The sequence below is a fragment of the Alternaria arbusti genome, assembly GCF_024043155.1.
Source record: "Alternaria arbusti strain BMP 1465 chromosome Unknown scaffold_1, whole genome shotgun sequence".
In the NCBI taxonomy this organism is placed as follows: domain Eukaryota; kingdom Fungi; phylum Ascomycota; class Dothideomycetes; order Pleosporales; family Pleosporaceae; genus Alternaria; species Alternaria arbusti.
The window spans coordinates 2,239,551-2,266,518 of NW_026249941.1; the positions used below are offsets into that span (position 1 = coordinate 2,239,551).

A 26,968-nucleotide genomic window follows, 5' to 3' on the forward strand; every position below is an offset into this window, starting at 1 on the left:
CTTCGCTGGAGATTCCATGAGCACCAATCTTCATCTGCCGCACATTGCTGCTAGGTCCAAGACACGTGCGTATAAGTCATGGAAAGTATGTAGTAAATTCAATCCCTCTCGCTTATGGCGCACCATCAGCTAATACGTGAAGACTCAAATCGCGCCGCAAGGGCGGTCTTGGTAAATCCGTGACGCCCGAACCCATAGTATCATATGTGAAAGCAAAACCCATGCCTCTTTTCCGCCATCGCCGCCGCTGAAAGCAATCGTGTCCTTGTAGGTCTTCGGCAGGTCGCACTCGTGGGTATACAAGGTGACGGCCTAGCCACTAGGTGTCGAGATTCAGTGCAGCTGTAAGGACTTCTGCACACTGTCGCGGAGGGTCGCCGGTCAGCAGCCACCAATCTGCTCCTGGTGGACTTCAAGGGTGTCGCCGTCCTGCATGTCGAGCTGTGTCGCGTTAGCAATTTTCCCAGAAGCGCAGCCTTTCGCTGTATGTAGACGATTGCAATTCTCTCACGTACCGTGTCTGGGTTGTCCGCGGCTGTTACGCGCTGGCCGTCGAACAGGAATCGCACGCTTGAGATGTTCTTTCCCTGACGGTCGCAGAAGGCGTTCATGAGCTTGCCAAGGGCAGTGGTGCGCTTGATCTTGAAGAAGACCTCGTTGTTGTTATCGGTGACCTTGATGTTGAGGTGTTCGCTCTGGCCACCGTCTTCAGGCTTCTGCTGCACGTTGGGCGAACCGTTGTCAGACATTTTGAGGCGTGAGAGGTGCGTGGGCGTCTAGGTGAGGTGTTGAGTCGCAGAGCGGTCGGGTAGGACTGTTCGGCGAGGTCAGTTGGCTATCCAGCGGAAGCGGTGGAGAATGAGGAAGCGCCGTTTTGTCGTGGGGGAGGCTGCTTTACATAGTGCGGAGATAGCCGTACCTTAATACCGGCGCACTGGTGCTGATTACGTCGGGTGATAGAAGGCTCTCGTGAGGCTGGGCAGACGCGTCGGGTGTATGTAGGAGCGGTGGCAACGCGTGAGGAGTTCTGTGCAGGAGGAAAGCGCAACGACGACGAGGTGGGAGCACTGAGAATTAGTGGGGTCTCGCTCTCAAAGCATTGGCCAGCCCTAACCAACCGGCTTCACCTTCATCACCTTTACCTGCACGACATAACTCGTCTCACCTGTTCTCTTACCAAGTCACTATCTTTTCTGCCTCTGGGTTTTTGCTTTTACAAAACTTGCATATCGAATCTTGCATCGCTGCGGCTGTTGGCTATTTTCACAATGGTATGCTCATGATGTCACGCTTATGGAACCGGCGGCGAGTACCAAATTGACGAGACACAAGGGAGAAATGGAAAAGGACTTGAGGACAGATCCTCCGTGTCATCCTAGAGCATGTGCAATTCAAAGTGTGTATCTAGTCAACTTGTATCATACTGAGCTAAGTGGTAGACTGCATACAGAAGAACAATTACAACGAGGAGAAGTGCAGAAAAGAGGTATGCATCCATGTCTCACAGGGGAGCCATTGAACACAGAACGACTTTGAACGCAGCCTGACCAAGACCAGGTTGATGCGCTATACGAGTGCTGCAACGCCTTCTACAAAGAGCAAGGAGAGAATGCTAGCACTGTGAGCTGTCCGAAATATACCCTCCTTAAGTGAGTCTCGAGATCCGTTCAACTCATCAGCAGTTCTAACGACACCTTAGACTCAAGATGGAGCAGCGTGCGAAAGGGATATCATAGCCTCTAGCAAACAGTTGTATTCATATCCCGTGTAATTATAGTCGTGTAACATAACAAATCAAAACGCCTGGAGCTTCTTTCTGCGATTGACACTGGATCCTCGGCCTCTCCATGCAAAAGTTTCGTGTCACTAGCAGTGTCACGACGCAGCACGGTTTCTCTGAAGTCCACGGTACGTAGCATCGCGTCCACATGGTATCCGCTGTCGTCTGGCTCATGCATATTGGAACACCAGCTACAGCGAACATCATGGGTATGCATTTTTGCCAGAGTACATTCATGGAAAGGGGCCCTTCGCGAGGCTGGCGCATCGAGATGTATGAGCCGAGAGGATCAGACGAATATGGCGCCTAAGACATTCGCATGCCATTCGAGCAATGGGTCGTTAGCTTGAAAGATGTATCACTTCCTATATCATCCGCACTGTCATTCCCCACTTGGGAGTCCAGCCAGGTTACCAGAAAGCGCATTGATCTAGGACAGCACGAGCGCGTCATGAGAAACTGAAGATTCCTGACGAGACTCTAAAGGCGCCGTCCTGTGAAAACATTGTGCCGAGAGACTCTGGGTAAGGGCAGATTTTGAGTTTTATGTTCACTAGCGCGCCGAAGCTTGGCGACGCGCTAAGGGCAGGGACCGTCGGCGCGCGACTTGTGTTTTGTGATGGGCTTGGGGCAGTCAACCACGAGCATCGCAGCTCCCAACACGTCATTGGGGCGCGTCTGATCAAGTACCACTGAGACTGTCTCATCGACTTCTTCCCGCCATTCCGGATTCACACTCTTCCAACCCGCCATGGCTTCACGATCATTATCGCGTCAGTCGCAGCCGACTGCAGCTCAGGTAAGTCATCAGAGAGATCCTGCTGTCTCCCGAGACACCTCCAACTCCGTTTCAATGGGGGTTGACACTTTATCCAGTCCAACAACAACAATGCGCTCCTTTTCGGAACATCCCGAGCGGCGAACGGCGCCAAACCCAACGATCCGCTACAACCGCTGCGCGCAATGGCCGAACGTGTAGGGAAAGAGGTGGAGAAGTTCGCTGAGCGAGTAGACCACTGGCATGTCCATGGAAACGAATCGAAGAAAGCCAAATACCAGACCACGGTCAAGCTGGTCGGCAAGTTCCAAGACGTTGCGGAATCACACGTGAAGGAGTTGAAGCGAACGACCGAAGCGGAGAACAAGGGAAGCCTCAGCAAGACTGTTCGTCGACAAATACAGACTATGGCAGATGCATCAGACAACCCAGGCCAGAGTCTGTTCGGCCAGTCGTCCCAATCTGTCATTTCATCCATCGAACCCAGCGCCGCCTCCGTCTCCGCGAACGTTCGAGAATTACGGGAATGGCAGGCTGAGCTTGCGACATGGAAATTGTTGAAGCTGGTCATCGAACATTACAACCCCGAGCCTGGTACCGATTCGGCTGCGGAGAAGCAAGCGCAACTGGAAGATGTTGGGGGAACTGCGAGATACTGCAAGAATAGTGAGATCTGGGATCGCTTTCTGCTGGAGGACGACCAGGCGAAAGAGAAGGCACTTGTTCTTCGCTGGCTAGAACAAACAGCGAGCGACAGTGACAGCGATGTCAAGGCGATTATTACAGGGCTCGAGGAACACTCCGGAAAGGGCGCGCACACATGGACCAGCGGATGGTTAGAGACGAAGACAAAGATCAAGCAGGCGAAGCGCATGGACGACATAGACCAACCTCTGAAGCCGATCAACTCGAATCTCAAGACCTCAGACAGGACTGCGAATCTCGTTACCCAACTGGACCCGGACGCTCCTTCTAGGCAGAAGCGCGCACTCGAACGGAGCGATGAGTACTATGAGCGCTCTCTCTGGATGGTCGCATACGAAATGATGCGACGGGGACTCCCCTGGAAGACAATCGTCGACTGGTGCTATGAGCGAAACGAGTCGTGGCGCGGTGTTAGCATTGGAGCTGCGTACGAGGGCCATCCTGAAGGTGGCCCGAATGTCGCTGGACCGACGGTTGGCTATCTGTTCCGCCGCATGGCCTTCTACGCCGCAAGAGGGGCTCGGATACCATACGAAGGCGCTGTATATGGGCTATTGAGTGGAGACTTGAAGCAAGTACAGACGGTCTGCAGGTCTTGGGACGACCATCTATATGCGCACTACAACGCACTTCTTCTCTCGCGATTCGACTCATATCTCCAGAAGAAGCACCCGAATCGAGTGACAGAGAGCATGACTCAGAAGTTTCTGTTCCAGGACGCCGTCGCCAATATCGGAGAGTGGGAGAAATCACCGGAAAAGGTGATGAGCCTTCTCAAGCAGCAGAAGAGCACGGCAGCGCAAGCGGTCTCCCCGATCAAACTCATCCAGAGCGCGCTAATTGGCAGAGACGCTGACGATCTGATGCTGAAGGTCGGTGTGGCTATTGCAGACATGTTCGACAAGGACGAGCGACCTCACAGTCTCATCATACACCCAGACTCACCAGAAGAGGACCGAAGCCCCATACCCGCCGGCGACCATCGCACATACCACGCAGAGCCATATTACCAGGCCCTTGCGAAAGATCCACACGCTTTCCGCATTATTGTCCACATCTTCATTGTCCTTCGTAACGGATTACACACGCTTTTCGAGGATACACACCAGGACAAGAAATTTTTAGCCATGGACAATGTCATCGCAGCTTATATCGAATTCTTGCGCCTCACCAAACGATTCGATACTATACCACTATACGCCGCGCAACTCATCCCCGAACGAGCAGCCTACAGCCTTGCGCGCGTGCTTCCCGATATCAAGAACAGCTCTGAGCAACGACACTCCGTTGCGCTGATGGAGTCATACCGGATTGATGTTGTCCAAGTCATTTCGCAGAGCTTCACGTTTGCTTCGCGGGATAGTGGATTTACGCACTTCACCAACGATGGCTATGGCGTTATCACCAACCCTATCAGGCGATTTAACATATTGGAGAAGATTACACTTCCGACCGAGCAGCTGCTATGGCCAGGCGTGCGTGTCAAGCGCACATTCGACGGTGCTGAAATAAGCCCACAAGACGAGGTTGTTATCGATTCGGTGCAATGGTACAGCTATGTCGCAAAGGATTTCGAGAAGACGTTTGCACACTTGCAGAGCGCGCTGATCATCTTCCTTCGTAAGTCACGTCTAACATGCACAAACTAAAACCTGCTGACATATCATTCAGTCAATGGTCGACTTGCCGCCGCTGAGAAGGTCATTGGCGATCTAAGCGTCGAGACTCTGTCTTTGTCCAGGACAGAAGCCCTGCTCGGCTACCCCTTTGATTTCACAATGCCAGGAGCAGAGGAGCAGGATGAGCAGCGACTGCATGAACACCGTGACAGCCTGTCTACTGCTGACCGAGCTGCCGCTATTCCCATGGCTAAACTGCCCAGCGCAGACCGGCACAGGAGGACGGTGAACGCCATGCGCCAGAGTAGCACTTCATACTACACACTTCAGCAGATTGTGCGCTTACTGGTCCTCTTCCGTGAATGGCGTGAAGAGGAGCAGACACTCATCCAGTCAGTCAATTCTCTCTTCCCTCTTCTAAGCACACCAACTAACACCCGCTACAGAATCCGCGCCGAACGTAAGAAGGACGGGGCCTCTGCGAAACACAAGCCCGATATCCAACGCACGAGAGCGCTCCTAGACTCGATATCAAACGTCTTCGACACCCTCATCCACGCCATCTCCGATGCCTCCGCCGCGGATCCTGAATACCTCACAAGTAAGACCTGGGAGTTGATGAAGGCCTATATACCAGACATGATTCTCGCATACCTCTCAGTCCTGCAAGCGGCAGCCTGGTTCCTGAACAAGGACCCCGCGATCAAGGCTATGGAAGTAGCTGTTGTAGTAGCGGATAGGAGTAACGAGTGGGTGCAAAGGTGTCTGCTAGAGACAGGCAGGATGAGCGAAGTACTGGAGTGCTTAGCGGCTGTATCGAAATGTATGTTGAAGTTGACCGAGGGTGGTAAGGAGAAGGGCAACAAGAAGAGGGGCGGAAAGGGCGAGACGCTCAGGTTGTGGGATTTGGGCGCCCGATAGATCATGTTTACGCGGGGTTGTAAGATATCGAATGGAGCGGGAAATCATGTAGTATGCGTGTGCATCATTTTTGAAGCGATGTTAGAAAGCAAAGCAAGCAAGCAAGCAATTACCTCAAGTCAGTTCACACACGGTGTCGGTGAGAATGATGTCTGAGCGATGTATGCACCAATGGAGAACAAATATTTAAGGTGTAAAATGAAGCTCTTCCTGGAGCTCACTCTCGAATAGTCATATATCTAATGCAGCGATATATACAAAACCCAAACCATGAAGAAGCGAACAGGTGACAATGGCAGAAGCCAGCACCCAAGAAAATAAGCAAACGATGCCTGAATCCATCAGGACCCGCCCAAAACGCCATTTGGTGAAGGTCGTCAAAGTTCGTGTCTATCCAAAATGCGAGTATGCAATTTTCGCTTTGCGGAACAAAATCATCGCTGGTAACAAAGGGAAAGAAAAACAGGTGGAGAAATCGGCTATGCGATGCAATGCAATAAGATGCCAACGCTGAAGATGCGCGCGTGGAGAAGTGAAGTGTATGTGTGGGTGTCGCGTATTGTGGTGATGGCGGTAGAGAGGCGCTCAAAAGTCGACACTCCATCTAAACCGAGGATCCCTCTCCGGTGGTCCGAAGTTTCGATCAAAGGGAACATTTACGATGCCTTCTTCCTCCTCGTCCCAGTCTCGCGATAGGCTGAAGCCACTGTCGGACATATCGCGTCGCGCCCTTGCTGCCATGTCTTCTTCTGAAGGCGGTAGGCGGATCTTGGCTTCGACGAGTGGTGCGGAGACGAAGCGCGAGTTGAGTAGGGCGCGTGGGGACACGAGGTCTTGGAGGCAGTTTAGGGAGGAAATGTCGGACGAGTTGAGAGGTTCGCGATGTTTGGTGTAGTAAGGGATGGAATCGGGGGTCGACGTGGTGGTATAGCGGTGGTGGGCTGGACTGGGCTTCTCGGGAAGCGGGAGTGCGTTTTCGTCGCTGCCATTCCTCCCTGAGTTGCTGGACAGAACAGTGGAGAGTGCGGGGCGGCTCTGACGGACGCGGATCACTTTGATGTCAGGGACGACTGCGGAGCGCGGTGCGGAATTGCCTCGGACGATTGTGTCGCTGGAATCTCCAGATGAGTGCTGGGTGCTCACTGTCTCGGTTCGCGCCATGGCGAGGTCGACCTTGGTGTCTCTTCTCTGTCTTCGGCGTGAACTGCTCGTGGCAGAAGGCGGCCGAGCTTGTGGGGTCCTGCACCGTGATGGGTTGAAGTACGAACCGTTGGGCGATGCTGAGCGGGCCTCGGGTGTCTCGCCTCGTTCCAGCTTGTTCATCAAGTGCCTTGTGCTGACCTGGCGACCCAAGCTCAACTCGACGCGACTACTGGCGCCACTGCCACTTCGACTCCTGTTTCTTGCTCGTTCTTTTCCAGCCATGACACTAGCTTTGGGTGGAGGTTGGAGCATCCATCGGTTGTCGAGGGGGTCGGGAGAGGGGAGACTGACGACAGGAGGGTGCAGATCGTTGACGGGTGGTGCGCGCGCGGTGTAGTAGCTGCCGGATCTTGAAGTGCCTGGTCTCCGTATTTGATAGCCGGCACCTCCTGTTGACGAGCCTGTCATGGTCTGCTCGAGGTTTATCGAGGGCTCGTCGTGGCCCCATAGGTCCTCGTCTTCCCTCTGATAGCGCTTGTGGTTCCATGTCTCATCGTCGTCGAGGGTATCGTCGCTCAGGCGCATGTCACCTGCTTGGTCGACATCGATGCTGCTCCCGCCCTTGCTCATAGCCGAGCCCTGTGTTCCGCGAGTTGGCATGCCCCTTGTGCTGCCTGTAGTGCCCGTGTTGGTCCTCCGCGCCCTTCGTGGCGGCGGTCCTGGGCCCATGACGATCTCCTCATGCCAGTATATATTGGTCCCAGTGGGTTCGGGATGGTGGTAGGCGTCGGGCTGCTCGAGTTCCAGCTTCTCCCGCACTTTCCTCGCGGCCTTTGCTGCTTTCCGTCTCTTCCTGCCGTCCGAGTAGCCGGTGCAGGGGGCGCACGAGGCATAGTGGAAGACGGCACTCTGGACGCCTCTCATGAACCAGGCCATGGTGGCGGTGATATATATATTAGCCAACCGGCAGCGTGCGAGAGGGTGAGGGCGGCGGAGATGGGGACGCGCGTTGTGTTGTTGGTCGGCGGAGAAGGTCGCAGGCGCGGGAGCACTCGGTCCTGGATGGAGTATGGAGAGTCATTGCCGCTCTCCGTCGTGGAGGCTTCCAAAGGGTGGTAGAGAAAGGGTCAATCGCTGTGGAGCGCCGACGTTTCGTCGCTGGTTTGGGTGAGCGCGGTCCACGGATCCGGTTTCCGGCCGGGGTGGAGAAGCAGTGACGATGCAGGACAGACACGTCTGGGCAGGTTGGCGGCCGGCTCTGGGATGAGGTCTCTTAGCATGCGCGAATTGCCATGCACGCAAGCGATTGCCCTGCGCCTTTATCGAAGCTGCTGATGACGAAGACTAATCCCCAGCTCGACGAGCCCGGTCAGTGATCGTCGTCCGACACGTCCAGTTCCGCCTTAGCGGAAACCCTCCCGATCGAGCGCGAAACGTTGACTTTGTTTCTAGCGCACCCGGGCAGCACATCAATCTCCATTAATAGCTCTACTACACACGCCATGAAACACTCCCAGTTGTCCTTTCCGCCCTGAGCTACACAGCGCAACGGCATACCGACACCTTTGCACCTTCCCTTAGAGGCCAGACCAGGCCACCAAGCTGCATAACCGCGGTATAACTGCCCCGGCCGTGTAGCTGCAAAGCCCTGCCAACACATGCATAAACTAGCGGGGTTGAGGCTGCTATCCCACTTGGCGAGGCTGCGCGACTGGGGAACCCATTGGCCTTCTTCTGCCACCGTCACCACGTCTGCACCCTGAGACAGGTTGGACCCTTCACCTGAGGTAGCCCGAATCCGTGTCGCATTTCTAAGGTTTGCTGCATCCATACTACCATAGTTCAATAAGTAAGCAGTTGCTGAGGCAATGTACACCTCTACCTTGATAACATTCTCGAGCATGCGACACGAATTCAAGCCACCCCTGCTGCCTTGTCAAAGTCACCTGAGGTCAGCATCGAGGAAAGCACGTTTAGCAAAGGAAAAAGCAGATGGTATATTGCTCTAAAGGTGGCTTCGCTAACGCCATGTCATGTTATCATAACGCAGTCCTTCGCGCCCACACTCCAACCTGAAAGCTCGAGGGCCATCAGCCCGAGTTCGACAAAAAGAAGTACAGGGAATATGGTCAGAAAAGCGACCGCAATGCAAGCACGTATTGTTACGTACTGTACCCATGCCAGACCCGCCGTAGCAAAACTGTCCAGAAGCAGGGCGAACCTCACAGCCGCGGTATTAATTACGCTGAGCAAACTACAGGTTCGTCAACATCGTGCCCCCATCTGGCACGCATCAGGGCGATTGAGCAGTCTTGACGACTACTCACTCTCTGATTTGCGCCTTCAACCCAGCATTCTCCCTCTTCAGTCTTGCGTTCTCTTTTCGCAGGCGGGCCAGCTCCTCTTCGCTCGTCTTCAACCGACGTTCCACCTCTTCGCTAGCCTTTCCCTTGCGAGCGCTGCTTGTCACCCTTTCCAGCTCTTCGTTGAATTTCACGTACAGTGCCTCGTTCTCCGCGTTTACGTCGCGGTACAACTGATCTAGGTGCTTGCATCGAGCCTCCGATACTTGTAGTGAAGTTGTTACGTCGTTTGAGATTCCCGAAGTACGTGCAGAGAGGGTTTCCAGTGTAGCTCGGAGCTTCTCTAGAGCAGCAACACGCGCTTCAGCCGTCCTTGCAGCCGTCCCATTCGTTATCAACGATGGAGCAGAGCTCTGGGTTGTCAGACGCGGCGTGCTTCTAGCGTTCAGCTCTTGACCGATGGCACTCAGTTCATTCTGCAAAGCTTGCGAAGCTGTGTCGATATCGCGTTGCTGAGTTTGCAGTCGCTCGCGCAGCTTTTGAGGTGATTGCATTCTCAGCTTCTTGGGAGGGCTCCCAGTCAAAGGAGTGCTGGCTTTGGTCGGAGATCGCGGAGTCGAGGGTGGCAGTTTGACAGCGTTGCCGGATCCCGTTCGTTCATGCAGACCAGCACTGGTGGTTGGTCGTAGATTCGGAATGGCCGAGCTGTTCGGGAGGTTTAGAGGATTGGGAATGCCTGAGACAGTCTCGCTTCGCTTCTTCGTAGGGCTGTTTGACTTGATGGTGACTTCATCATCGACGTCTGGCTTCATCGTGACCGATTTTCCCCTAATGTGTGCTGGACGATCCAAGCCGACTGCAGGGGAGTTCTCCTTCCTGTCTGTCCTTTCCACCCGCAGCGGTGAGCCTAGTCGGGTAGGCGTCGGTATCGACGAAGTGTGTTTGTGTAAAGCCATTGTAGCGGCTGAAGGGGCCAGCGGGGACTCGCTAATCTGGCGTGTTTCGTGGCGCAAGGCAGGATCGACCTTGCGAGGAGTCTGCGGGGACCACTCGGGTACATCGTCAGCATCCTGCAACGTCTTGAGATCGCTCAAAGAAGAGCGGCGCTTCTTGCGGGGAGGCCCAGTAGTGGGAGGTACCTCTCCAATTGTCCCAAGATTGCCCACGAACGACCGACCATTCGCGTTCGAGTTCGAGTTCGAGTTTGAATTCGCGTTCTCAAACGTAAACGCGCCGAGAACAGTCGGACGGTCGCGAGAGGACGGTCGCTTTGGCGATAGGCGAGCAGCAGCGTCTATCGAGTTGGAGCGACCAAGGTGCCCGGGACCAGCCTTCCCCATGCTGGGCGACTGGAGGTCTGTGCCATGGCTGTTCTTGCTCAATGATCGCCAGAGTGAGCCTACCTTGGACTCATTCTCTGACTTGCTGTTCTCGCGTGTCAAGGTACCAAAGCCAAAACGTCTCCGCAGTGATGTGTTGGAGTTGAGCGAGCCGGCAGCAGCGTAACGACTCTTTGAGTCCATAGAACCATAGTTTGGAGTACTGAACCCAGGTGTCTCGGCTGGAAACAGGGCGTCGATATCTTGCACCAAGCGATCCATAAGGGAGATGAAGTCGTTTGCGTTACCGGCAGGCACTAACATCTCGGCAAACGCTGCTGTGAGAATGCCTCGATCGCCATCGTTGCTGGTGCCATCGAGCAATTCGGCTAGCAGATTGATGACAGCGCGGAACGCTCGTTGGTTTGGAGGGGCAAACTGGTCGAAAGTGTATTTGAAGAACTCCTCGAACTCATCAGGTGGCATGCTATCTGATCGCATCTGTAATGAGACCAATGTGGCGTGCGACAGCACAGGGCCCATTCGCTCTTTCCAAGCGACACTCAAAAACTTCTCAAACACTGCGAAAAGTACATCCACAGACGATTGACCAGCGAGTTCAAGATTGGCAGGGTTCTCCAATAGCGTGTTGTAGAGTTCGTTGACAACGAGTTCATCGGCGACAGCTCTCGCCCTGACAGAGCGTCCGACAATGTTCCCTTTGCGTGCGTGCAGTGCTAGAGTCAGATTTGCCAAGGTATCTTCGAGCTTTGAGAAGGGATCGCTCGGGCCGTTGAAGGTGGCGCTCTTAGTGGTGCTAGACGAGGTAGGGCGCGACATCTCCCCGTCATGGCTGTACGTACGATTCGGCCCAAGTTGAGCCGGAGGTGCCATGCGCGGTACCTCTCCCATGGTATGCGCATTGCGTTGGAGTCTACGAGAGCCTCCTCCTTCGCGGCCAATACTACTCACACTGCCACCAAAGAAACTAGACAGCATCTTCACTGGAGAGTGTGGACGGCTCTTACTACCAGTCTGTGGTTCTGCCTCGTACATCTCCAGAGCGAGTGACTTGAGTATCTGTTGGTTTCGCGTCAGATACGCCTCGGCCAGTGTGTGGTTCTTAACGCTGTTCCGCAGTTGGAAGTAGTTGGCGAGGCGCTTTGTGAGAACAGGTCGGAATTCTTGCTCTGTTAATTTGTCGCGTGCTGTGTATCCATAGGCCCCGTTTGACTCCAGCAGATAGAGTCCGTCGCCAAGTATGGAGATGGTAACAGTAAGCTCGACGCCGCTGTCGCCGACCTGAACAGGCTTGGTGAACTTCGACCCTTCGACAAGAATCTGCACTCTCGCAGGCTCGCGTCGACCTTCCACCTGCTGGCCAGCTGCCTCTTCCGCTATAGATGAAAAGAAACTGAGATCGCCTGGCAAATTTCGAACGTCCCATTTGCCGCCCTCTCGCTCCGCCTCCGGAAATCTGCCTTCCACACGAGCTTTGGTGAGCTCCTCGGTGACCTTGTGGCCTTTACCCTCATAGGAGCCTTGCAGGTAGAACATGCGAATGCCAAGCTTCTGGCGTTCTCGACTTCTCGGTCGTCCGGGCTGGCTGGCGAGCGGTACCGGGGATATCATTTGCAGTATTGATCCTTCTGAGTGCTCACTCAGGAAGACGTCACTGAGACTCAAGTATTGATGAAATATGAGTTCCGTAGATCCATCAAACGATTCGGCGAATTTGGGGTTGTCGAGCTCGGCGAGCAAGCCACGCGCATTGATGGAACCATCCTCCGACTTTTGGAGTAGCACCAAGAAGTCCGTGAAGAGTACCATGATACCGGACACCGTAGCAGGTCCAGATAACTCCCCGTGATATGGTGGGGACAGCTCTACGCAATCAATGGCGGAGATCATTCGTCCTTTAGGGCTGAATCCCGAAGGCCACGAAGTCACCATTTTGCGAAGGCGATCGAACACTCTGATCTGCTGCGCCGTGGGACCTTCTCTTGTGCAGATATCCGAGATCATGTCCCTTGCCTTGAGGAAAATCTTGATAGCCGGATGCCTGAGGGGCAGTTGCTTGATGATGTTGTCGATGTACAGGTTGTATCGTGGCAGGCGCTGAACAGGCTCGATGAGCATAGATGTGAGTCGCTGCTCGCCCGTCTCGTAGACTCGCTTGGAGAAACTGGAGGCTGTGTCTTTTGTGAAATGCTTCAGCAGCTGTGAGAAGTCGCCGTGGGCCGCCATGTAGTCGGTGTAGCAATCTGCAAATTGTGGAAGCCACTCAACAAGAGCCCTGGCAACGGCGGCCGCTCCAGTGACATCTGGTGCGTCCTTCTGTCCACGCAAGGGCGCGATGTAGACATCGTCTGTTGCTGTCTCAATGTCCTCAATGGCTCCATTCTCCGACTCTTCCAGAATTATACGTAGAGCGTCCAAGAACTGCGAATTAACCTCTAGAATCTTGTCCAGACTGGGAGGAAACAAGCCTCTCAGTGCTTGTTCGGTAGGGCTCGAGCTCGAGCTCGACTTCTGCTTGGCCTTCTCACGGAACTCGACCGCTACTGTGTGTACCAGCTCGTCCAGCTTGTAGACATAGTTCTCTTCCGTGTCCAACAGCTCACACATCTCCCGTCGGAGAGTCTCTTTTTGTTTCCTTGAGAAGGATTGTGATCGGTTGAGGGCGGTCGGTTTGGAGGGTGCGCGGCGGAGTTTGGAGGTCGGGAGGAAGGCGCCGTCTCCGAACAGCCTTACGACGGGCGCGTACTGTCCGTATCGCTTTTCGATGAGGTCTTCTTCGAGGTCTTCGAACTGGCCGGACTCGCGCGATTCCAGCTTTGTGACACTTCCCTGCGGGAGGACTACATCCAGATCTATCCAGGATAGCGTCTGCTCGCCCAAAGCATGGCGCACATCTATTATGACATCTGCGACGTTCTCGACCTTGATCATCCTGGCAGCGACAATGGCGGCATGCGCCTCGGAGAACAGCCTGGGGGCCATGGGCAGGTTGGCGGAGGAATCATACCGCCTCTCCCAGGCGCTCTTGATCTCCGGCGGCAGCTCGAGGAAGTACTTGTACAGACTGAAGGCGAGACCGCGACATATCTCGTCGCCCTGCTCCTCGCGCGGCAGACATGTGACGGCATTGTAGTATGTGGCTGTGGGCGAGATAATCAGGCGGGCGAAGTTCTGGAAGCCGGCCGGGGTGAAGACGTGGGCCTGGATGCGCGAGTGTGTCGCCTGTGTGGAAGTGGCCGTCGGACCGTAGAAGATGAGCACGGGGGAATTGGACAGCAGCTCGTCAGTCGTGTAGAAGAGCGACAGGTCCTCAGCGGACAGGGCCGCGGGCTCGGGGTTGATGACGACCATGGTGCCAATTGCGCAGAAACGAGTGACGGCGACGGCGGGCAGCAGTCAGACAGTGAAGAGGCAATTAGGACGGTGGGTGCATGGCTGGGCGCAGCGGCAGAGGGGCAGGCGGTGTTGTTGTCGTCCGAGTCGGTGGTGCTAGGAAGCCATTGGGGTAGAGAAGGGACAGTGGAGGCGCGTCCCGGGACTAAACAACAACAAATCCCATGGATCTTGTTGAAGCCCGAACCAAGAAAGCGGTCATGCGGCTGCGACCAAGCGCGGGTGGGAAGCTGCAGCGCGAATAACCAAGGTGCCACAGGTGCGACACGCCCGAGCATGGGGTTCCCAGCAAGCGGCCGCAGTGACAAGTATTTTTGGCCTGCAAATGATGCCCTTGCAGCGTATCGTCCGATCCGTCTCTCTGCTAGCTGCACATCGCCGCACCCCGCAGTGTCCACAAACAAAAAAGCACCGTCGTCATAGCAGCTGCCGCGATGAGATGAGGTACAACAGACTTTGAGACTGTCAGCAGCGCAGATTGGACGTTGTGTGTGTTGAGTCAAGACATGGCTACGCAGCAAGATGAAGGCGGTGTGCCCTTCTCCATTGCCCACCAGCAGCAGCACTTCCGCCTGCTCGAGCTGCCCCCCGAGATTGTTGAGCTGATAGACGCGCCCAACCCGCCGCTGTAGGTGCGCTGACCTGTCGTTTCCACGCGGACACCCTTCTCATCATACGCGCTAGGCTCTCCATCAAATCCCAATTCCAGTCTGCCGCTTCTGGCACGTCCAACGCGAAGCCTGCATATGCAGTACTTTGTACGCCGAGCAAGACCTTCCAGCTGCGCCAGGTCCAAACCTCCAACTCGCTCTACATAGCCCAGCCCGCGCTCGAGGCCCATGGCAACGAGATACTCACCCCTGCCACGCGCGCCATTGCGCTGTGCACCGCGACGCTCGAAGCCCATGCATCCACCGCGTCTGCCACCGCCCTACTGAGAGAGGCACTGCCGGTATACGACATTGTTGCAAGGGACGTCGACGCGACCAGCAATGGCAGGAGCAAGGCGAGCATGTTCGGCGATATGCCCTTGTCGGATGGGGAATGCCAGGTCGGATGGAACGAGCTGATGGCATTCGAGGCGGATGGAGGATCATACCAGCCTTCGCCGAACGCCCTCTCACAAGTATGGAGGTCCATCAACGCCGCTGCACTGGCCGAGGGCATCAAACTACAAGCGCAGTTCTTGACCGACGACATCACCAAAGCCGCAGCTGAAGAAGGGCATCCGCCAGGCCTTGTAGAGGCCATACTGGCATACCTATCCACAGCAGACAACGACAAGAATGGACCGTGGTCGTGTCTGGATCGGGAAAAGACGGTCGCATTTACTGGCAGGACATTGCTGGAAGCCAAACGCGGCGCAGACTTCCTCATCGCCGACTTTACCGACACGTGGGAGGACCGCCTGCCCGAAGTATGGCGTAAGGACGCGCAACTCGGTGCCATCGAAGGCATCTACGACTTCCCATCCGATACAACGATACGGGCGAAGAGCAAGGTCGCCACAACTGCAGGTGGAGACAGCTCAGTAGCAGCCATGAAGCCGTCAGCGCGCAAGTGGCACGAGAAGTTTGCCAAAACGAGAAAGAAGTGAGCATGGTCGCGTTGGTGATAGCGCAGTCACGTGATCCGGCGCGTTATCAACGCGTCTTACCGGGATCGGGAAGTGCAACTGCCGGCCGCTTGCTAATGCAAATTTCACAAGCCGCCAGTGGCTAGATGGGTAATCACTCCCCAAGCATGCAAGGCTGTGCCACGCAAAACATAGGGACCCCAAACTATATCTTTACATCGTCTTCGAGTGACACTGTTGTTTTCCTCTCCAGCGTATGAAGCGTGTTCAATCTATCGCATCCATTCTCAGAGCCCCACCTCGACTTGCTCTGACATCGTTTGGAAAGCAGTACTCTACTGTCAGCCCCAGAGTGCAGCAATCTATACGCCCCGCAAACATGGCAACCATTTCAGGAGATGATGGTCCTACTGCACCTGCCCCTCCTGTAGTCAATGACCCAAACTCCACCCCCGCGACCAATGAGGAAAAGCCTCTACCCAAACTCTCCGCATCCGAGTTTCGCCAGTATAACAGAATGGCGGAGCACATGAACTATTTCCACGATAACTTCAGAGCGACGTGGAAAGTTCTATACGGAGCGTGTGAAGCACAGAAGAGGCCCAAGAACATGTCCATCCGCCAATTCATTAGCATGGGCCAGCAATTCTGCCGTTAGTTTCTCCTGCAACTCAGCCAAAAAGTATCATCATCTAACCATTCCCATATAGATCACCTCACAGTGCACCACACAATAGAAGAGCAGCACATCTTCCCCGTCCTGGCCAAGAAGATGCCTGCCTTCAAGAAAGAACTCGAGCTTCTCACCCAGCACAAGCAGATCCACAAGGGTCTCGATAAGCTAGAAAAGTACCTCGAAGAGTGTGAAGGCGGAGAGCGGGAGTTGCGTTTGGGAGAGTTGAAGGAGATTTTCGATTCGTTTGGCGAAGTTTTATGGCAGCATCTGGATGATGAGGTCAAGCAGTTGGAAGCCGAGAATATGAGGAAGTATTGGAGTTTGGATGAGATGAGACGGATTCCCATGTAGGCCACTACGTTGGATTGCGATGGGTGGCGAGCGGGCGAAGGCGAAGGCACAGGGCGTTCAAGTAATAACGGCTGGATGAGTACCTGCAATCTTATGACACTTTTCTCATTGGCCTTGCCAACCACCACTGCGCGATGCACTAACATCCCAAAGAACCCTTTAAACTTCTGCGTCCTCAGGCCTTCAGACCCCAAGACAAAACACACAACGATGCAAACGAAGTTCAACAACCCATAAATCGATCCACATACACGGGCTAACACACTAGCGCGGCCCCTAGTTCACGCCTCGAAACAGGTGACAGCAGACCCAACGTTCCCTGAGGCAACTTCATGTTCGTTTCGCACTATTGATTTGTTTTGGATTGGGGATTCAGGTACAGGGACCGGGTTGCTGGGAGGGGAGCCGCCAGACTAAATTCATTCGTGAGTTTGGGTCAGGGTCTACCGCGTGAGATATTGCTATTGATGTAGGAATGAAGTGCCGATGTATAGCGATGAGTCTGTGGGTAGGATGGATTTGGACGTAATGTGAATGATATTGCGCACGGCAAGTGTTCATGTATCGATAAAAAGAATGCAATGACTGCTATTGTACATGCCACATGAAAAAAGTAAAAGGCCATAAAGCTTGTATAAACTTCCAATATATGCGCAAAAAGCAGATGGGTATGATGAACACCAGAAAAAGCTTTTGCCGCCCAGCAGTGTATTAGTACCTTTCCCATCCCCACAAACGCCTTCGCTGTAAAAAATATCGCATCAATCCGCTTCAAGTCCTGGCGCTCACTTCGGAAGCTGCAAACCGATCATACTCCTCTTCTTCAAACTGAGGAAGCGTCTCGGGCTGCGGAATTCCCAGTCAATCCTCGGTGTCCAGCCGCCCTCCGCAACGACGTCGGGTATACTAGGCGCACCGCTGTCGCTTCGTTGGTGGTATGCTGGTTCAGGCGCCTCCGGTCCATCTCCTCCTGTCGTACGGCTGAAGACGCTCCTCGTCGGGCTCTTGCTCATGCTGAAATTTGATTCAACCGGGCTAGGGAGTTGCTGCCATGGCCCTCCCAGTCTTCGGACGATTCTCGCTTCCTCGCTCTCCCGCCATCGTTGCTTTTGCTCCGCGGTCGCAAAGGTAGCTAGTGTGCTTGTGGACTTGCTGATGAAGGAGGATAGGCGTTGGGAGATGATGGAACTGCGCGCTGATCTATCTGCCGTTTTTGGTGGTGCCAGAGAACTGCGGGCCGAGTTCCTGTTCAAGTCCATGTCTGGTGGCGCCAGGGAGCTGCGCGAAGAGTTTCCGAGATCTATCTCTATGATCCTGGGGGCAGGAAGCTCTTCAACCTTCTCGTTCTCTAACTCTTTTTCTTCGTCTTCACTGAAAGATCTGGTCGACTTGTTGTCATCTTGTACGCTGTCCGAGGAAGTAGGTCGCGAGTCTTGCATTTCCACATCGCCTATCTGTGGTCTAGCGTAGCTGCCAGGCCCCTTTGCGCCATTGGGAATATGCCAGCGGAGGTCTACGCGAAGTATGGCGTACATGAGTACCGTCTGGATCTCTACCAGGAAGTTGAAGATGTAGAACGGTGCCTTGCCGAGATAGCCTGGTAGAGGTTGTGATCTCGGGACCGGTGTCTGTAAGGCAACACCACAGCGATACCATGCGCCAATAGAGAGGAGTGTGGTGCTAATCATCAGGACTATGACTTTTGTACGAAGACGGCCCATACCGAAATGATCGAGCGGCGAATAGGGAATGAGAAGCGTGAGCATCGTCATCGGCAAAGGTAGTGTAGCGACAATGGCCAGGAAGGTTGCGCCGTATTGCTGGAAGCCGCGGTCGGTCGCTCGAGTCCCTACGTTGAGAGTATAGAAGCTCTGAACTGTAGCTGTAATGACAGCGATAAGTGTCAAGCCGATCAACGCGTAAAGAGCTTTGAACACGATGCCAAACGCAGGATGCCAACCCACCGACGGATGTGTCGACCTTACTAGGCGCATCGCGAAAACGAGATTGATGACGAATAGTATAAGAACACCTGCTGCGATGAAGATCTGTGCAGCAATTGCAAGTGGAATCTTGGTTGGATTAGAGACCGATGCGAGTCGCAAGATTGATGTCAATACGCGCTCCATGCAAAAGACTTCGGAATAGTTAGTATGCATTCCATCCAGACTGTGACTATACATACGGAAAATGAAGAGGTTTGGTAAGAACTTATGACCTCGTGCTCTGTTCCTTTGGAATATCTTCATGTGTACTGCTGCTCCGACCATGAAGAAGAACATGAAGACAGTTTGGGCAGGAATATCGATGCGTTTCACTGAATTTCCACCCAGAGGCCATGCCATGGGAGCATACGGTGGCCCTTGTGATGCCTTTTCAACGTCAGCGACTTTGTCTCTCTCCAAGTTCCAGGCCTTCAGACAAGCCTATAGGTGGGGTACACTTACCATAGAGGGTGGCATGCCGCCTTGTGATGCCATGGTATCGCTGATTGCGTTTATTCGAATCTTCGGACCTGATTTACGCCGGCGACAGGCGATGCGTTGGAGATGAGAGTCGAGACTAGTCAATAGTCGGAGTACCAGGACGTCGAAGCGATACGGGGAGCTTCGCGCAGCGAGGCGCAAGCCCACCATATATGTTGCGCCGCACCATTCAAATCATCACTCCACTTGTGTCGACACGCCTGCAGAACACTTGTGCTATGTTTTGTCCATGCGTCCAAACAGTAGTGTGGTGTTTGATGTTAGTGTCTGAATCGCGAAACCGAGACACCGATCGCTATTTCGGGACTGCCGCTAGAACAACGTCAAGAACCAATACCACGTTCTGACCACGGGAGCCCTGTACATCGAATGTCAATGTTCGATGACCCCAATCTGCAGTGCTAAAGTCATCGATCTCACACAGACGTCGGTAGCTGGCTTACATGCTCGAATAAAGCGACGTCTTACCTCAGCTGCAAAACAGCCCGATCAGGCCGATGTGGCGACGGACCAAACGGCTTGCGACTTAAAATGTATTTCATTCATCCTGTCCATCTCTTGCTCAGTTATTCACCGAGACTGCGAACGTATGCCGTGCATCATAGTCCGCATCCATGAACATTGCTACTACTAAGGAACCGAGGCGTTTCAAGAAGCCCCACAAATACCCGGACTGTATGCTATAGCTGACACTGCCTATGGTGGTATATTTCGCATCGTTCCCCGGCTCGCAATTTGAAGTCTGTGCAGGTTCGAAGGCCTGACATCTGTGATCGAACGCTGTTACGCATGCAAGAGCTGAGTCTACCGAATACCCAGGAGGTGTTGGACGTCCCAGTACATATCACTCTATACTCTCCAACCCCATTGCTGATCTCCAAGGGTCCCCCGCCGTCTTGATCTGCGTAATATGAATCGTCAACGTCGTCAATAAGGGCTGGCAATCTTGCCGTCACTCTCCGTCTCGCTTTGACCGTCCAGGTGTGTTGAACATCAAAATCGGCTGATCTTGTCTCAAGATGTGGGTACTCGGTTGAGCTAGTAGTGACCAGTCTCAGCAGTAAAATCGTTGTCATGATCTTCTTCTCGAGCTTTCTCGTATAGTGTCTCATCGCCCAGTTCAGGGGCATGTCCATCATCTGTGCCAGCCTCTAGAACGTTCCGGCATCTCGTCAATGTCAGTTGTCCGAGTCCTCCGTGGGCTTGGGTGTTTTCAAGTCCTGACGAAGTGTTCGCATCAACGATCATAGATGCTTTGCCCACAACTAAAGCATTTATGGTAGTCGTAGCCCAACCCGCCGAAAAAGGTGGTGATCCAGCTCGTAGAACTAGTTCGCGCTTGATACCAGGCTTCTGTCTCTTGGTCGGATTGGCGATCCTTTGGCGGTTGACACTTTTTCTGGGAACGAGCTTTAGCTCGGAACCAACAAACCCGTCAAAAGCATCTCGAAGGTTTGGACAATATCGCTGCATGTTAGTAGGTAGTTGTGTGGGTCTCTCCAGGGGCTCTGTGCGCGTTGCCATTGGTTCGGTCTTGGGAGGGCCGACAGAGTCTGGCGGTTGTGTTGTCTTCGGTATCAGCCTACTCTTCGTGATGATGACGCCGCCTGAAGTCTGCGTGAAGGTCAGCAGTGTCAGCGTTGACTATTTTTGACATACGGAGATGTGCAACGTATTCGTAAGATGTATTTGGCTATCTTCGATAGGGTCCACGACCGCAATGGGAGCAGCGACGTCGAGAGTAACATCCTAAAGTCAACAGCGTTAGCTGCCCACGATGAAATCCGTGGAAGCTCCTTACACCCGGTAGAGGCAGTCCATCCAGTGTAGTAGTCCGCAGCAAAGCGAGCTCATGTGCTGGTAGACGCCGTTTCCGAGTGCTCGAAAGCCCGTTGCGAAGTCCTTGTCTGCTGCCGCTACCAGAGGCTAGACGGAGGTCAGGTGGTGGTGAACGTGGGATGTCGTATACAGATGGCGCATTCGTGAGACCATCCAAGACAGATCGATCTTCTTCGATGTTGGTATCCAGCAGCCTGTCGGTAGTTGCAGCTTCCTGACACAAGTTGGTTCTGATGACTTCTGCCTCCGCAGACGATTCTGAGGGCAAAATTGCTGGCTCCCTGCCCGGTTCCCTGACTGACACATCGCGATGTAATCCGGAGAACGGGGCAGCGGAGTCTGCCACGTCCAGATCTTGGATAGGCGGTCTGAAACGTGACGGACGGTCTGGCATCCCTCTCACACATGAAAGAAAGGCGCTCAGCCGTAGACGATTGCCGACGAAATTAGCATCGTGCGCCATGTTGCCTGAGACGGCGGTTCGCATGTGAGTTAGTACGAGGGAAAGGATGTGTGATCAAAGTCGCATGTCGTGCACACGAAAGCTTCAGAGCATGCTGTATGCTGCAGTGAAGTCTAAGGTTGCAGTCGCGGAGACAGATGGTGGCTGCCAAGAGAGCCATGACGACGCGGGTCCCGAGGTCCATGCGCCTAACGCGTCGCGAATCTTTCTATGTTGCGAAAACTGGAGGAAGTGGCACAGGGCAATCGCAAGCTATCATAAGAACCCACCATGTCGATACCGTCCACACCGAGATGGCCTGCAGACGAGACGGGCGTGCCAGAGATAGCCGGCGACGAGTGCTTCGGAGACCTGGTGGACAAACTGTGCCAGTCAGTCAATGCATGTGCATGCGCAATTGCCCAGTAGCCTAACGCGAGAGTAGGTTCTTTGAGCATAAGATCAAGCTGCCACATACCTTCGAAGATTTGCGTCGATCGCAGGAGGGCCGGGCAGTCCAGCCTCTCATCGCATACCTGTCCACCCAAGTCGACCACCCTGCCCTCGTATCCGCTCTACTGTATGTCGAGGCAGCCCAGGTCGCTTCCATCAATACCAGATGATTGCATGTATGAGTGGAGAGCGCTGACCATATTGAAGAGCCCTGAAGGGACATTTCTCTGCCTTGGAGGAAACCAGCGACGAGCCTGGTGTGAACGAAGCGCGAGGCTATGCATGCGAATTCGTAGCCTGGCAATTCTTGACGAACCTGAAAGAAGCCGACATCATCGAGTCTCTGCTAGTAGAACTCCCGCCGGCAACGACGCCGATCACCTCCAACCCACCGAACGGCTACCACTCGGGCGAGAACGAACGCGACACCACACATGCCGACGAGCGGTCGCCTTTGCTTCCCGTATCCAACACCGATTACTTCGGCCACGGCGACTCTCCCAGATCTCGCTTCGGATCGCTGATGTCACAATGCGAGAATCTCAGTGCATTGGAGCTTGCGACTGTATCTGGTGCGAAGAAGTTCCTGTCTCAGAGACCAGTCCAGAAGATCATAAATGGCTTGTGGAAAGGCGACATCGTATTCTGGGAGACCCTCAGTCTACACTCAGAGAAGAAGCCCAAAAAGTACAACCGAAAGCAGGCCGATCCCTTCTCCCGGCTACGCGTTCCATTGTACTTGAAGATTTTCGAGACACTCTTTTTTGCGGCATTTTTAGGGCTGTACTATGCAGTTCTAGTGCAGCGAAACAACGCCAGAGTAACCATTCCCGAGATACTGCTCTACGTGTGGATTGCCAGCTTCGCGTACGATGAATTTTCGGATTGGTTAGACGCAGGGCAAAGCTCGTTCTATGCCTCGGACTTTTGGTAGGCATGCGTTCTCATCACCGAGTTGGTGGAAGCTAACGTTTTTAGGTGGACCTGGGACATCAGTATCGTCGTCGTGGGCTTTGTCTTCTGCATTATGAGGATTGTTGGTCTGACTACAGCCAACGCTACCACCATCGATCTTGCCTATGACGTACTCGGACTAGAGGCTCTCTTCCTCGTGCCGCGTATCTTCTCTCTCTTGAGTCTCAATCGATATTTTGGCACCCTGATTCCGTGTCTCAAAGAAATGACCAAGGACTTCATCAAATTCCTGTCACTGGTAGTCATCCTGTACCTGGGTAAGGCGTCCGATGCTTTAGTAGCTGCAGCCAATGCTCACCGATATAAAGGGTTTCTAACCACTTTCGTACTGCTGGCTAGAGATAGTAGATTCAATGCGAAACAGATGGCAAGTTGTCTATCGGGGTCACCGACGTGCCAACTGCTGACTCATGCAACGTAGAGTTGGATCCTGATCAAGGTCTTCTTCGGGTAATGCTGAACATCACGCTACTGTCGCTATACCAGCTAATGCCTTCTCAGCTCTAGCTACCTAGGTTTCGGTGAGTCAAGCCTCAGGCAACGGCCAAGCGAAGGCATACACCGATTCTTGTCCACCAGTACTGACGATAGCTGCCTGCAGATGTCGCCGAAGAGATGTATGCACTCCTTCGATCAACAGTGCCAATGGCTTGCTAATGCCTGCATAGCTCGCCGTTCTTCGGACCTCCTGTAATGGTACGAGTCTGACTATTTGGAATGCATCGCATCGCGGCCTGCTGATCACACACTAGCTTGTTTTCGTCACTTTGACAAACATCTTGTTGATTACAAGCCTCATATCGCTTTTGAGCAACTCGTTGAGTAAGGTAATGAGCTTTTCTATTGGTTCTCACTGCTTTGCAACCTCAAATCGCATGCATGTCTATGCATGCCAAGCGCAAAACAACGGTTAACGCCCGACTGGACCGCCTCATCTCCATTGCAGTCTCCCCAGAGTGCATTCGCATTGGGGTTAGCACTTGATTTCTCCCGGTTGGTCTTACGGGGGTGTGATACAGCCCCATTGGGACTGCAACAGGAGATTTCTCGCAGGCACTGACTGCCCTGACCCCATGAACAACCGGCTATAGCTTATCATCTCTGGCTATATTACTTTCCAAAGGATCGATATTGACGGTGAACAGGTTCTCGATCATGCGCGAGATGAATATTTGTTCATGTACGTCGGCATGATCCAAGGCAACTTTCTTCAGGCACTGACGATGCAGCTATTCCGTATACGTGCTCGAAGCATCAAGCTCGAATCGATTGACATACTTTCTGCCTCCACTGGTAAGTATGTTGTTCAGTGCTATTATTATGGGGAGGTTAAAAGCGGGCATTAAGCGCCGGGTCGTTCAACGCCCAATCGACACAGCCTCTATGACCATCGTGGAAGACGCGCTCAGAACCAACCAGTCAAAGCTTTGTGGCCGGCTCGTGAAGGAAGCATCGTCGGCGGATGCTCTGCCGTTGTCACGTCACTGACAAGCCTTGTTCTGGCGCTCAGGCTCTCTCGACTCAAGGCCGCTGTGAATCCCTGCGAACCCACAACGCAGTGGTATCCACAGCCGTGCTCAACTTTGCAAGGCTGACCGGCTTCCAGAATCTCATTCCGCTAGTCATTCGACCGTTGCGGCTCGTCATCCCCTCCGAGCGACTCAGGAGCGTCCGGATCGTCTTGCTCAAGGCCACGCATCTACCTCTTGTATTTGCAATCTGGGCTTATGAGCAGCTGACCGATACCCGTAATCTCGATGTGAAAGTGACATCTTTCAGCGGACCGCAGACACCAACCCCACCAAAAAAGGCTCTTCGGTTGCCGGTCAACTCTCCACGCCTATTGATGGCGGAAGCACCAAACTCATTTGCGAGGAAGCCCCAGAAGCCCCAGGCACGAGCAGGGTCTACAGAAACCGATGCTCCCTTGAAGGCACTAGTCCTCAAGCTTTCAACGCAAGTTGAAGAACTTACTGCGATGGTGTCGCAGCTCCAGCAGCAGCGCGAAGCGAGCACATCGGTCGCTTGATGGCCGGCGCTTGCAGCCGCGGACATATAGGTACATTTTGCTAAGGATGAGCGCTGCAAATCCGGTTAAAATTCAAGTTGATCTTATCTGTCTATCCCAAGAGCTACTCAAACAACCGTGTATGGAGTTGATGTGTTGGTGTCTCACTTTGGTAACGGCAATGGGGTGACACATGAATGAACGATCAACGTCAGATACAGGCGGGACATCCTTTGCCAGACTGGCCAGTTTCATGGGGATGCACATCGAGCAAGGGTACAACCGCCCTCTCCTCTTGCGCCTCAAAGTCCGGTCGGCGCAAGGATGCCTGTGTTCGGCCCGCTAAGGCCTAGCTACCCGGCTGTCTGGTTCACTTGCACATACCCCGGTCTCGAGCTGCATCCATCGCCCCCCTGCCACTCTTTCATAGCCCCATGAAGCTAACAGGCGCCTGCCGCGTAGGCGGCTCGAGCTTTCTGTTCATGCTGCCCTGTCTAGCATAATTTCAGAATCTGCCTAACACTCAAAAGCCCACTGTTTAACGTAGGTTCCGAGAACGCACTTGCGCAGTATACAAATCAATTCCACCTTGGAGTTAGTCGCGCATTGCATCGTACAGATATAACTCGTCCCGGAACGCCCTGCAGTTGGCATCCTCATCCAGCTTCTACCACATCATTTCTATCTTTGCCTGTCTTCATTCCTCGCCAACCTACTTGACCTCAAAGACTTGTGGACTACATTCATCCCTTTGAGATCCTTTCATCATGTACTCGTACGCGGACCAGCCCACGCCACCTTTCAACTCGCCTTACCAACAACACACATCGCGGGCAGGCTCCCTACTTGAGTCACCCTATCCTTCCCCAACACAACAGGAGCCTCGGCCCTACACACATGGTCTTGGTTTATATCCAGTCCACCCTTCGTTGAACACTCTCCCTCCATCGCCCCAACAATCGGAAGGCTGGGTTGGCGCTCAGTATCCCAACGGCACCTCGGCAGAGGCCACTGCAGATCCCTATCTGTCAGGAGCTTTCGATCACCCAGTCCCTCATTCGCCAGTACCGTGGAGTTCCTCCCAGGACTCACCTCCTACATCCCCAGGCGTGTACAGTCAACGCGCGATGTCTGCTGCTTACTCGCACGATGGCTCAGAGTCTGAGTCTTACTCTGATATCAAGTTAGAGGGCCCGGCATGGAACTCAGCAGCTCGCATCCAGTTTGGCACAGAAGTGCCAGTCACTATGGGTGGTCCGTCCTTATCAGGACATCCACCACTCACAGTAGCTCCCGATCGGCTTAGCACACACATGTACTCCTACGAGAGTGCGTATCCATCACCAGCTATGCCTGGATACGGCTCGGGACCGGTATACAACTACAGCAACCGTAACCCCGTACGGGCATCGCCAGTGATCAGGACTGCCAATGCACGAGCTCGGGCTGCACGAGCTCCTCGAACTGCCATCGCAAAACGAGCACGCAACCGCAGGCACACTGATCCCGCCAATGCTACCTACCACTGCCTGATTTGCACCGACAGGGGTTTTGCCAGAAAATACAACCTCAACCAGCACATGCTTACACATGCGGCCGAGCGAAAGAAGCCGAATGTTTGCCCACACCCTCAGTGCGATAAACACTTTGTGCGCAAGACAGATCTGGCTCGCCACAACCAGAGCGTGCACACGAATGACAGACCTTGGAAGTGTGCAAGGTGCCCTGCAACCTTTCCTCGTAAAGACACGCTTAGCAGGTCAGTAGTAACCTGATTGTGTGTTCATTTCATCTTGCTAACAACTTCTCAGACACGAGGAAGATGGATGCAGTCGCCGCACCCAAGTGAATGCCGATGGCGTAGCTTTCACGCGTTCAAAACTCTGATCGACGGCATAGATCAAACTCAGCCGCTACATGACTCTTCATCGATCAGCGAGGGCTGTCCTGCACCAGCACTTGATACATGGAGCACAGGGAGACACGTCAGAAGCAGTTCGTTCAGTGGAAGATTCCACTACGGGTCGTAGCAAATTATGTCGCTGTCTTGTTTCAAGGTTTTCTTTACATTGCGTGGGTGGAAATTTGCAACAATGGCGTTTTAGTGCACTCCAAAGAATGTGAGAGCTATAGAAAATCCGTAGTTACGTGGTAAGGTTGCCCTGCTTCATCGCATAACG

General features: G+C 53.8%; 8 protein-coding genes across 8 annotated transcripts; 4 read left to right on the forward strand and 4 right to left on the reverse strand.

The window, feature by feature from the left end:
- Window positions 1-381: 381 nt before the first annotated feature.
- On the reverse strand, window positions 382-749 carry J4E86_000812 (uncharacterized protein; the record flags this gene model as incomplete). Its single annotated transcript, XM_051441385.1, has 2 exons — window positions 382-441; window positions 516-749. 2 exons carry the CDS (start codon window positions 747-749, stop codon window positions 382-384), a joined length of 294 nt encoding a protein of 97 aa, XP_051307556.1.
- A 1,782-nt stretch (window positions 750-2,531) lies between these two features.
- Window positions 2,532-5,803, forward strand: J4E86_000813 (uncharacterized protein; the record flags this gene model as incomplete). The annotated part of the gene is made up of 4 exons (XM_051441386.1): window positions 2,532-2,579; window positions 2,657-4,883; window positions 4,935-5,274; window positions 5,329-5,803. The coding sequence occupies 4 exons, from the start codon at window positions 2,532-2,534 to the stop codon at window positions 5,801-5,803; spliced, it is 3,090 nt and encodes a 1,029-aa protein (XP_051307557.1).
- Window positions 5,804-6,388: 585 nt separating this feature from the next.
- J4E86_000814 (uncharacterized protein) lies at window positions 6,389-7,882 on the reverse strand (the record flags this gene model as incomplete). Its single annotated transcript, XM_051441387.1, has 1 exon — window positions 6,389-7,882. The coding sequence occupies one exon, from the start codon at window positions 7,880-7,882 to the stop codon at window positions 6,389-6,391; it is 1,494 nt and encodes a 497-aa protein (XP_051307558.1).
- A 1,387-nt stretch (window positions 7,883-9,269) lies between these two features.
- Window positions 9,270-13,940, reverse strand: J4E86_000815 (uncharacterized protein; the record flags this gene model as incomplete). The annotated part of the gene is made up of 1 exon (XM_051441388.1): window positions 9,270-13,940. The coding sequence occupies one exon, from the start codon at window positions 13,938-13,940 to the stop codon at window positions 9,270-9,272; it is 4,671 nt and encodes a 1,556-aa protein (XP_051307559.1).
- A 548-nt stretch (window positions 13,941-14,488) lies between these two features.
- On the forward strand, window positions 14,489-15,579 carry J4E86_000816 (uncharacterized protein; the record flags this gene model as incomplete). Its single annotated transcript, XM_051441389.1, has 2 exons — window positions 14,489-14,610; window positions 14,667-15,579. The coding sequence occupies 2 exons, from the start codon at window positions 14,489-14,491 to the stop codon at window positions 15,577-15,579; spliced, it is 1,035 nt and encodes a 344-aa protein (XP_051307560.1).
- A 358-nt stretch (window positions 15,580-15,937) lies between these two features.
- Window positions 15,938-16,585, forward strand: J4E86_000817 (uncharacterized protein; the record flags this gene model as incomplete). The annotated part of the gene is made up of 2 exons (XM_051441390.1): window positions 15,938-16,211; window positions 16,269-16,585. 2 exons carry the CDS (start codon window positions 15,938-15,940, stop codon window positions 16,583-16,585), a joined length of 591 nt encoding a protein of 196 aa, XP_051307561.1.
- A 785-nt stretch (window positions 16,586-17,370) lies between these two features.
- J4E86_000818 (uncharacterized protein) lies at window positions 17,371-19,065 on the reverse strand (the record flags this gene model as incomplete). Its single annotated transcript, XM_051441391.1, has 3 exons — window positions 17,371-18,722; window positions 18,771-18,957; window positions 19,033-19,065. 3 exons carry the CDS (start codon window positions 19,063-19,065, stop codon window positions 17,371-17,373), a joined length of 1,572 nt encoding a protein of 523 aa, XP_051307562.1.
- Window positions 19,066-21,643: 2,578 nt separating this feature from the next.
- Window positions 21,644-24,809, forward strand: J4E86_000819 (uncharacterized protein; the record flags this gene model as incomplete). The annotated part of the gene is made up of 13 exons (XM_051441392.1): window positions 21,644-21,744; window positions 21,798-21,932; window positions 22,013-22,735; window positions 22,784-23,037; window positions 23,089-23,147; window positions 23,202-23,230; window positions 23,282-23,301; window positions 23,382-23,397; window positions 23,449-23,476; window positions 23,533-23,607; window positions 23,926-23,960; window positions 24,010-24,073; window positions 24,387-24,809. The coding sequence occupies 13 exons, from the start codon at window positions 21,644-21,646 to the stop codon at window positions 24,807-24,809; spliced, it is 1,962 nt and encodes a 653-aa protein (XP_051307563.1).
- Between the last annotated feature and the right edge of the window lie 2,159 nt (window positions 24,810-26,968).